Genomic DNA, 11,000 nt, shown 5'->3' with positions numbered 1-11,000 from the left:
CCCAGGGACAAGACACTCACCCAAGCGCCGCAGCAGCTCCCCAGATGTCCTAGCTCTTCTCTTGCCCTTACATCCTTCACTTCTCTGGCCATTGGTTTGCTGCATCTCTGAGTCCTCTCTCTATATGCCCTGGCCCAGCAGCTAGTTACCAAGGCTACCCTCCCATTGCCATCCCTGGGGGTATCCTGGGCTGTCAGGGCTGCAGGTTTTGGTCCATGGTCAGTGCAGGCGCTACGGCTGCTGCACACCTACGTGGTGACTCCTGCAGCCCATCGCCAAACTGCGGGGCCATATTCTGCAGGGTGGCCTCCCTGGCTGAGATTCTGGGAGCAGAGACACCCTGGATTCGAGAAGGAAAATGACCCCACCAGAACACTCTGGAAATGGCTCCCAGAGACGTCCCAGTGACACCCGACTGTGCAGCCCGGGGTTCTCTGGCAGAAATTCTCCTGCTTCTTCATTGTCACCGCGGGCAAGAGTCTGGCAGTGGGAATGGAGAGGGGGTGTCTGCAGGCAGAGCCTTCCATGGCTTTCTGAATGGGAGCCTGACAGAGCTTGTGCCCGTGGTGAAGGGCCCAGATTCAATCCCCACCCGTGCCCATGGGGTCTCTGTGGCCATGGCTTCCCTTACCCATCACTGCAGGCTGTGCAGGAGGTGGAGGAGAACCTGGCCATGGAGGAGGCAGCCTCTCTGGGTCTGAGCAGCACCGGAGCTGGGGGAGCCGGACGGGAGCTTCTGGTACGGGAGGTTTCACATGCGGTCCATGGAGCTGGAGAGGACAGAGCTGGGCCCAGAGTCCTGGGGCAGCTCCTCAGTTAGTTCCTGTAAGACCCAAAGGAGAAGGTCAGATTCAGGCCCCACTGACCCCTGGGCACTTCCCAGAGAGGCTGCCCAGACACAGCCAGCAGGATCCTCTGGCAACACAGCTGGGCCCTGTCCTCCCGATTCCCTCCTTCCCTTCCAACTTGACCCTTGTCCAGCCTCTCGCAGCTGCCCCTTACCTTTCCACCCCCAGCCTCAGCTTACCCTCCAGTCCCACGATTCCCCACCTGCCCCCAGCGCTGACGCCCAGAATTTCCTCTTGGCGGTGCCCAGACCTCAGCCCCAGGAATCCCTGCTCTCTGCTGTTCTCTCCAGTGCCCTGCCAAGGGGAGCCCCCTCCTTGTCCGAGGTCTCCTGCCCTCCCGCCAGGTCCCCACAGCCGTCTCTCACTCACCTCTCACTCTCACCACTGTCTTCTCCCCCAGAGCCGCTTTGGAGCAGGGTCATTCTAGGCTGTCCGGCCACCCTTCTGTGCGGTGAAGCACATCGGAGCAGGGGGTGGAGGGAGGCGATGCTTCATAGAGTTTCATAGAGATTAAGGCCAGAAGGCACCATTGGATCATCTCATCTGACCTCCTGAATGTTCCAGGCCATTAAATTTCACCCACCTACAGTCTGAGTCTCTCACTGTAGGTCATTTTCTCCAGCTCTCAGGTCATTTGTGTGACTCTTTTCTGCACCCTCTCCAATTTAACACCATCCTTTAAAACACGGACACGAGAAATGCCTGTCACTATTCCATTATCTCTCTTACCAATGCTATAGAGAGAGGTAAGATCCCCCCCTGCTCCTGCTCATTACTGCCCTATTTACACATCTGGGCAAGGGGGACCTGGCCATGGAGGTGGAAGAGGACTTGGCCTTGCCCTCCTCCTCCTCCTCCTCATCCAAGTCATCCTCTTCCGCTTTCTTGTCTATGACCACGTGCTCCATTCCTATGGCCAGGTCCTCCCCCTCCTCTTCTTCTTCCCCCTGCATCAGCACATCCTCCTCCTCCTCCATTCCTGGGTCCTCCTAGTCTACAGCCAGGTCCTCTACCTCCTCTTCTGCCTCTTCTTCTTCCCCCTGCATGGCCACATCCTCCTCCTCCTCCTCTCTGGCCAGGTCCTCTACCTCCTCTTCTGCCTCTTCTTCTTCCCCCTGCATGGCCACATCCTCCTCCTCCTCCTCTCTGGCCAGGTCCTCTACCTCCTCTTCTGCCTCTTCTTCTTCCCCCTGCATGGCCACATCCTCCTCCTCCTCCTCTGTGGCCAGGTCCTCTTCCTCCTGCTCCTTCTCCGTGGCCAAGTCCTAATCCTCTTCCACTTCCTTTTCCTCCATAGCCAGTACCTCCTCTTCCTTCTCTTCTTTCTCCTGCATGGCCACATCCTCGTCGTCCTCCATTACTGGGTCCTCTTCCTTCTCCTCCTCCTGGTCCAGGTCCTCCTTGTCCTCCTCTGTGGCCTGGGCCTTCTCCTCTTCCTCCACAGGCAGGTGCTCCTCTTCCTGCTCCATGGCCAGATCCTTCTCTTCTTCCTTTTGCTCCATGATCAGATGTTCCTCCACCAGGGCCACGTCCTTCTCTTCCTCTTCCTTTACCTTCTTCTTCCTCCTCCTTCTCTGTGGTCAAGTCCTCCTCCTCGTCTATGGAGAGCTCCTCCTCCTCCTCTTCTGCTGACAAATTCTCCACCTCCTCTGCAGACAGGTTCTCCTCCTCCTCTTCCTCCTCTTCTGCAGACATGTTCTCCTCCTCCTCTTCTTTTTCTTCTGCAGACAGGTTCTCCTCCTCCTCCTCTTCTTATTCTGCAGACAGGTTCTCCTCCTCCTCCTCCACTGTGTCCAGGTCTTCCTCCTCCTCTGTGGTCATGTCCTCCCCCTCTTTTATGGCTAGATCCTCCACCTCCTCCTCTTTTTCTGTGGTCAGGACTTCCTCTTCCTGCTTCTCCTCCTCCTCTGTCTCTAGGTCTTCCTCCTCTTCCTCTCCTTCTGTGACCCGATCTTCATCCTCCTCTGCCTTTTCCTCAGGGGCAAGGTCCTTCTTCTCTGACTGGTCCGTGGGGATCTCTGCGTCAGAGAGACAAGGGCAGAGGGTGACTCTTGCTGGGGAGGAGGGAAGAGGAAGGACAGGGGTGTGAAGGGATAGGGAGAGAAGATTTAATGTTTCCCCCTCCCATGTAAGCACCCAAAGGCAGAGAAATCCCCACACTGCCCCTCCCACAGACCTCTCAGTCCCAGGGCCCCATGGCAGAGAGATCCCCACACTGCCCCTCCCACAGACCTCTCAGCCCCAGGGCCCCATGGCAGAGAGATCCCCACACTACCCCTCCCAGAGACCCTCAGCCCTATGGCTCCATGACAGATGGGGCCCTTCACTGTCCCATCCTTCCTGGGAATTGCCCCAAAGCATCAGGGACCCACTTCCCAGCAGCTCCCCCCATGCCCCACTGCAGGGGGTGGCTCTGTGACTCCCGCTGATGTCATTGGGCTCACGTGGCTCAGGCCAGACCCCTGGGCTGGGATCCCCCCAATGACTCTGACAGAGTGACTGGGTGTTAATGGCCCCTTGCTCCTCCCCATGCCCAGGGAGTCTCCTCACCTGCAGTGGAGGAGCACTCGGCCTCCATGTTGCAGGGAGCCTCCAGGGAGCGGCTGCTCTCCCCTCCGGCACCAGTTGAGGTGCTGGGGCAGCGATCCCCCAACTCCTGCCCTGGGGATGCCTCCTGCTGGCCCACGCGGCTGGGCTGAGGGCTGGCCTTCCAGCAGAAGCAAACCCAGAGCTGCCTTGCCTGGTTCCTCTCGTGGGCTGTGTCCTGCCTGCCCAGACTGAACGTGGGCCACCTCCATCTCGGCCTGGATGTCGTCTCTCTCCGCTCGGCACCAGCCCTGGGAGCTGGTTTCCTCCTGGTGAGCAAGGCCGAGCAGGTCCATCTCCTGGGGTGGCCAGGAGCTGCTTCCCATGCCATGGGGATGGAGGGGCGGCTCTCTGTCTGGGGATGCTGGCAGCTGCCCCCCTCTGGCTCCAGGGCCACCTGCGGAGCCTTTATCCTGAAAATCCTCCTCAGTACGTCCATCCTGGAACTGAGCAGGGAGCAGCCGTGAGTCTGGGGCAACGCAGCTTCTCGCCACTGGGCCTGTCTGCCCCCCAGCTGGGGCGACTCCCTCTCCTACCCACACTCCCCGGGGGCACCTGGACTGGGCTCTGCACACACTGGCAGGGCTCTCCCTGCAGGCTGCTCCCGAAGCTCCCCCGATGTTGGGACCCCCAGGGAATCTCATCCCTTAGAGCAATGGGGTCAGTGACAGAGACCTGTAGTCAGTCTGGACAAGCATCGTCCTCCTGTAGCCCCAGGCCACACCCCCTCCCCGGCCTGAGAAGGCAGGGAACCCAAGTGTCCAGGCTTCACTCCTGAGCCAATGGCAACAGCAGACAGGTGCCCCCGTTCCTCAACCCCAGCTCAGCAGCTACCAGATCGAGGACACCCTGACATCAGCCCCCCACTCCTACCCCCGCTCTGCACAGCACACAGTGGGCAGGCAGCTTGGTGGGGGCGGCGGCCAGGAGGTGGGAGCAGCCATGGAGCATGGTGATGGGGGGAGGGGCACCTGTATTATTATTATTTGCACTGTAAAAAAACCAATAGTGCAATCTAGAAATTGAAGCATGAAGGGGCATACAAATGTTTAGCATAACTGGCACATAAATTCCTTGCAACGCCCGCTACACTAGTGCCATGCAAATGCCTGTACTCACTGTCAGGTGATATTGTCAATAAGAAGTGGGCAGCATTATCTCCTGGAAATGTAAACAAACTTGTTGGTCCTGAACAAGAAGTAGGACTGAGTGGACTCGTGGGCTCTAAAGTTTTACATTGGTTTGTTTACGAGTGCAGTTATCTTAAAAAAAATGTCTACATTTGTAAGTTGCGCTTTCACTATAAAGAGATTGCACTGAGGTACTTGTATGAGGTGAATCGAAAAATACTATTTCTTTTATCTTTTTTACGGTGTAAATATTTGTAATCAAAAATAATAATATATGTTGAGCACTGTACACTTTGTATTCTGTTTCAGAGGGGTAGCCGTGTTAGTCTGTATCTGCAAAAACAACAAGGAGTCCTTGTGGCACCTTAGAGACTAACACATTTATTTGGGTTTTAGCCCACGGAAGCTTATTCCAAATAAATGTGTTAGTCTCTAAGGTGCCACAAGGACTCCTCGTTGTTTTTGTAGTCTCTGTTGTAACTGAAATCAATATATTTTAAACTATAAAAAAATCCACAAAACTATGGATAATACATTGAAATTACAATTGACAGCCCTAGTTATTGGCTTTGGATGGAGCCCAACAGGAAATCAGTAGGAGTTCTTTCCCAAACACCCACTCACTGTCCTTCTGAGCTCAGACGGTTTAACATTCATTGTCTGATCCAGACTCACTACTGCTCAAACTGAGTTTGAGAAGTGTCTATCCCTTCACTGGACAGACAGGGAAACTGAGGTACAGAGACGGGAAGTGACCTGCCCAGGGCCCCACAGCAGGGCAGTGGCAGAGCCAGAAAGAGAAGCCAAAGCCCTGCAATCCCTGCCCTGAGGCCTGGCTCAAGGCTTTGCCCTGTTGCCTGCTGCTCAGTGGAGTTTCTTCCCTCAGGGGGATGGAACCTGGGTCCTTAGAATCATAGAATATTAGGGTTGGAAGGGACCTAAATCATCCCAGCCAGGGCTTTGTCAAGCCAGGCCTTAAAAACCTCTACGGAAGGAGATTCCACCACCTCCCTAGAGAACCCATTCCAGTGCTTCACCACCCTCCTAGTGAAATAGTGTTTCCTAATATCCAACGGAGACCTCCCCCACTGCAACTTGAGACCATTGCTTCTTGCTCCGTCATCTACCACCACTGAGAACAGCCGAGCTCCATCCTCTTTGGAACCCCCCTTCAGGTAGTTGAAGGCTGCTATCAAATCCCCCCTCATTTTTCTCCTCTGCAGACTAAATAAGCCCAGTTCCTTCAGCCTCTCCTCATAAATCATGTGCTCTGGCCCCCTGATCATTTTCATTGCCCTCCACTGGGCTCTCTCCAATGTGCCCACATCCTTTCTGTAGTGGGGGGGGGGGGGGTCCAAAACTGGATGCAATACTCCAGATGTGGCCTCACCAACGTCGAAGAGAGGGGAATGATCACGTCCCTCGAGCTGCTGGCAATGCTCCTACTAATGCAGCCCAATATGCCGTTAGCCTTCTTGGCAACAAGAGCACACTGCTGACGCATATCCAGCTTCTCATCCACTGTAATCCCCAGAACTGCTGCTTAGCCAGTCGGTCCCCAGCCTGTAGCAGTGCTGGGATTCTTCCCTCCGAAGCGCAGGACTCTCTTGGCACCTGCAGACTCCACCCCAAGGGGCCCCTCCTAGCGCCTGAGTCACAAGGGCTGCTGTGCCCTGGGGAAGTGTTTAGTGCCAATAACAGACGAGGATCGTCGTCCAGGCACAAGGGGTACAAATCTATCACAATCCCCCCAGGAACAACACAACAAGTGAGGGAGCTTATTGGGCAGAGGGAAGAAAGGCCTGGGGCTAAGGAAAGAACAGGAGCAACTAGACTAATAACCCATCAACAATAACAGCATTTACAAGGGGCCCGACCCCCCCACAACCAGCTCCCTCCCAGCCCCTGCGCAGCAGAATGGGAGTTGAGTATCAGTTCTCTAGGGGCTGATGCCGCCCTGTACTCCTTGGCCGGCTTGAAATTCACAAGGAAAACAAGCACACGTGGGGATCCTTACCAGGTCTTCAGTCTCAGTGGGCACCTCCAGGCTGTGCTGCGTCTCCCTCCGCTCCACTCCAGCAACAGCCAACAACCGAATGTAAACCGAGCCCTTTGTCTCCGAGCGCTGGCTTCCCGCGTGTTCCGTCCCCGCCCGGCATTCCGAGCATTCTGGGAAGCGGGATCCTGAGCTCCGCAGCCATTGCAGTGGTGGATTAACGCACAGGGGGCCCATGCCCAGGGGCCTCGGGCAACTTGGGGGGCCCATGCCCAGGGGCCTCGGGCAACTTGGGGGGCCCTGGGAAAATCTCATGATGCTCGGGCCAGATGATTTCCCTGCTGATTTTCCCCACAGAAATGTTTGTAATCAAAATCACTATATATATGGGGTTTCTACTGGAAGTTAACTTGACTGCGTTCGATTATACAAAATGGGAATGTAATCAGGGTACAGTATTATAAAAAATAATTAGAGCAGTGCAAGGGATATTAGGCAAAAAAGAATTTGCGTGTGTAAATATTTGTGTGTAATTATGTAAGGTTTTAAGGACCTAAACCACACTCATGGTTTGTAAAATCCTGTTTGTAGGTTTGAGATAAATTAGGTTTGTTTTGTTCTATTTTGAAATAAAAAAATAATGGCACTAAAACTCCATTTCAATCTCACATCCAAAGTTCCCTGCTGCAGCTCTGCAGGCTGGAGCCTGCACCTCCCGTGACAGGCAGGGGCTGGTGCAGAGCGTGGCAGGGCAGGGCGACGACATCGCCCATAACGGCTGGGCCCTTTCACAGCAAGGGCGGCACCTCCCCACGGTAGCACGGACCCCACCTACTCCTCCTGCTTTCTCCTGACAACAGCACCACCCTTCCCGGCACCAACTCATGGCAACTTCTGCTTCCGGACTCGCACCGGAAATGGGAAGTCTGGGCCGGGCCTTGCAGTGGCTGACAGGACATGGAGGCCGGAGAGACAACCACTCCCATGGTGCCATGGCCCTCACAGTGGCTGATGGGAGATGGAGGCAGGAGACACCACATCTCCCATGGTGTCACGGGGCCCGGCGTGGCTGAGGGGAGATAGAGCCCTGCTGAGACGCTACATCAATATCTTCATCAACGATGTAGATCATGGCATAGAGAGTGCACTTATAAAGCTTGCGGACGATACCAAGCTGGGAGGGGTTGCAAGTGCTTTGGAGGATAAGATTAAACTTCAAAATGATCTGGACAAACTGGAGAAATGGTCTGAAGTAAACAGGATGGAATTCAATAAGGACAAATGCAAAGTGCTCCACTTAGGAAGGAACAATCAATCAGTTGCACACATACAGAATGGGAATTGACTGCCTAGGAAGGAGTACTGCGGAAAGGGATCTCGGGGGGTCATAGTGGATCACAAGCTAAATATGAGTTAACAGTGTAACGCTGTTGCAAAAAAAGCAAACATCAGTCTGGGTTGTATTAGCAGGAGTATTGTAAGCAAGACACGAGAAGTAATTCTTCCGCTCTACTCCGCGCTGATTACGTGTCAACTGGAGCATTGTATCCAGTTCTGGGCTCCACATTGCAGGAAAGATGTGGACAAATTGGTGAAAGTCCAGAGAAGAGCAACAAAAATGATTAAAGGTCTAGAAAACATGAGTTTTGAGGGAAGATTGAAAAAACTGGGTTTGTTTAGTCTGGAGAAGAGAAGACTGAGAGGCGACATAACAACAGTTTTCAAGTACCTAAAAGGTTGTTACAAGGAGGAGGGAGAAGAATTGTTTTTCTTAACCTTTGAGGATAGGACAAGAATCAAGGGGCTTAAACTGCAGCAAGGGAGGTTTAGGTTGGACATTAGGAAAAACTTCCTAACTGTCAGGATGGTTAAGCTCTGGAATAAATTGCCTAAGGAGATTGTGGAATCTCCATCCTTGGGGAGGTTGAAGAGCGGGTTGGACAAACACCTGTCAGGGCTGGTCTAGATAATACTTCGTCCTGCCTTGAGTGCAGGGGACTGGACTAGAGACCTCTCGAAGTCCCTTCCAGTTCTACGATTCTATCTCTCAGCATGCATTGCTTCACTCTTCTCTCCCCTCCCACCCCGCTTCTCCTTGCAGGGGCAGCCTCAACCCCGTGACTGAGTTTGTGGCCCCAGGTTTCCCCTCCCCACCTCGGAGCAGGCCCCCCAGGCTCCATAGGGTTTGCAGGTGGGGAGCCCCCCCAGGGTTGGGGTCGGGCTCAGGGTCCAGGGGAGGTTTGGCAGGTGAAGGGACCTGGGGGTGTTGCCTGGGGGGGTTGGAGAACAGCAGCGAAGGGGAAGTTGGACACTTGCAGAATGGAAGACAGGGAGACAAGGCAAGTGAGGTGATACCTGTTACTGGACCAGCTTTGGAGCCACACAGGGTCTTCTTCACGTCGGGGAAAGGTGCTCAGCGCGTCTGTCATAACTAGAAAGGGAAGGGTAACAGCTGTCCTGTCTAAAGTACTATAAAATCCCTCCTGGCCAGAGACTCCAAAATCCTTTTCCCTGTAAAGAGTTAAGAAGGTCAGGTAACCTGGCTGGCATCTGACCCAAAGAACCAATAAGGGGACAAGATACTTCCAAATCTTGGTGAGGGGAAGGCTTTTGTTTGTGCTCTTTGTTTGGGTTGTTGTTCGCTCTTGGGACTGAGAGGGACCAGACATCAATCCAGGTTCTCCACATCTTTCTAAACAAGTCTCTCCTATTTCAAATTTGTAAGTAAATAGCCAGGCAAGGCGTGTTAGTTTTCCTTTGTTTTCTCAACTTGTAAATGTGCCTTTTACTAGAGTGTTTATCTTTGTTTGCTGTACTTTGAACCTGAGGCTAGAGGGAGGTCCTCTGAGCTCTTTAAGTTTGATTACCCTGTAAAGTATTTTTCCATACTAATTTTACAGAAATAATTTTTACCTTTTACTTTAATTAAAAGCCTTCTTTTTAAGAACCTGATTGATTTTTCCTTGTTTTTAAATCCAAGGGGGTTGGATCTGTATTCACCAGAAGTTGGTGAAAGGAAGGGCAGGGGGGTTAATTTCTCCTTGTTTTAAGATCCCAGGGGGGTTTAATCTGTATTCACCAGAAGTTGGTGAAAGGAAGGGGGGGGGATGGTTAATTTCTCCTTGTTTTAAGATCTCAGGGGGGTTGAATCTGTATTCACCAGGGGTTGGTGAAAGGAAGGAGGGGGGATGGTTAATTTCTCCTTGTTTTAAGATCTCAGGGGGGTTGAAACTGTATTCACCAGGAGTTGGTGGGAGAAGGAGGGGGAATGGTTCATTTCTCCCTGCTTTAAGATCCAAGGGGTTTGGATCTGTATTCACCAGGGAATTGGTGAAGAGTTTCTCAAGGCTTCCCAGGGAAGGGAATCCATTTGGGAATGGTGGCAGCAGACCAGATCTAAGCTGGTAGTTAAGCTTAGAAGTCTTCATGCAGGCCCCCACATTTGTACCCTAAAGTTCAAAGTGGGGAAGCAGCCTTAACAGCATCACACGTACATACAAGGTGGAGCGCTCAGCCCCGAGTCCCAGCTATTCCCTACCTCCTGGAACAGAGGGGGCCTGTCCCCACTGGCCTATAAACAGCCCCACTGTGTAACCCAGAGGTGGCTGCATCTTAGCACCAAGACACCAGCGGTCACTGCTCTAGTGGAGATGGTACACACAGGCCACTGCCCCACGTGGCTACCAGAGGTCACAGACTGGGCACTGGTTGGGGGGATACACGCAGGGCACTGCTGCACCTGGCCACCAGGGGTCACTGCTGCAATGGTGGTGGTAGGGGAATGAAACAGGCCACTGCCTGAAGTGGCCACTACCACAATGGTGTGTGTGGGGGGGGGAGGGAGATACCAATAGGGCACTGCCACACCAGGCCACCACCAGGAGGTCACTGCTCCAATCACTAGAAATACACATCGGGTAGTGCCCCAACTGGCCAACAGGGGGGCACTGTGTCAGACAGAGAGAGAGAGGGAGGGGGATGTGTGTGTGGAGAGAAGAGGAAATCAAAGGCCACTGCCTCACGTAGCCCCCGGGGTCACTACCCAAATAGGGGACACACACACACACACACACACAGGGCACTGCCCCAGCTGGCCAGCAGGGGTCACTGCCCCAGTTGGGGGATACACATCCCACGGGGATGCAGGGATCAGTGCCTGCCATACCTGGCACAGAGGGTGAGGGGGGGCTACAAACAGGGCACTGCCCCACATGGCCAACAGGGCACATCCCTAGTGGGGAGTGACGCACACCAGGAGCAGGGCTCACGGCCACAATGGGGTTGGAAGATACACAGGCACTGCCTGACACCCAGGCCCCTGCCCCCTTGGGGGAAGTGAAGAACATACCTAGGGCACCGACTCCTCTGGCTACCAGTGGCCACTGCCCCAGTGCAAGGGCTGGGGTGTGTAAATACACACAGGGGACGGCCCCGCCTGGG

General features: G+C 53.9%; 1 protein-coding gene across 3 annotated transcripts; it reads right to left on the bottom strand.

The window, feature by feature from the left end:
* Positions 1-42: 42 nt before the first annotated feature.
* LOC135980138 (uncharacterized) lies at positions 43-10,978 on the bottom strand. Of its 3 annotated transcripts, none has more exons than XM_065580199.1 (5): positions 8,916-10,978; positions 3,399-6,901; positions 2,012-2,902; positions 1,218-1,524; positions 43-823 (listed from the first exon to the last, which is right to left on the bottom strand). In XM_065580199.1, the coding sequence occupies exons 2-3, from the start codon at positions 3,871-3,873 to the stop codon at positions 2,601-2,603; spliced, it is 777 nt and encodes a 258-aa protein (XP_065436271.1). In that variant the 5' UTR covers positions 3,874-6,901; positions 8,916-10,978; the 3' UTR covers positions 43-823; positions 1,218-1,524; positions 2,012-2,600. The 3 variants fall into 3 exon arrangements, with proteins under 3 accessions (XP_065436271.1, XP_065436269.1, XP_065436270.1); XM_065580197.1 differs by having other exon boundaries at positions 3,399-3,880; XM_065580198.1 differs by lacking the exon at positions 8,916-10,978 and having other exon boundaries at positions 3,399-8,558.
* Between the last annotated feature and the right edge of the window lie 22 nt (positions 10,979-11,000).

The sequence above is a fragment of the Chrysemys picta genome, unplaced genomic scaffold, assembly GCF_011386835.1.
Source record: "Chrysemys picta bellii isolate R12L10 unplaced genomic scaffold, ASM1138683v2 scaf1939, whole genome shotgun sequence".
NCBI lineage: Eukaryota > Metazoa > Chordata > Testudines > Emydidae > Chrysemys > Chrysemys picta.
The sequence above is the reverse complement of the archived record's forward strand: the minus strand, read 5'-3'. Positions and strand labels throughout refer to the sequence as shown.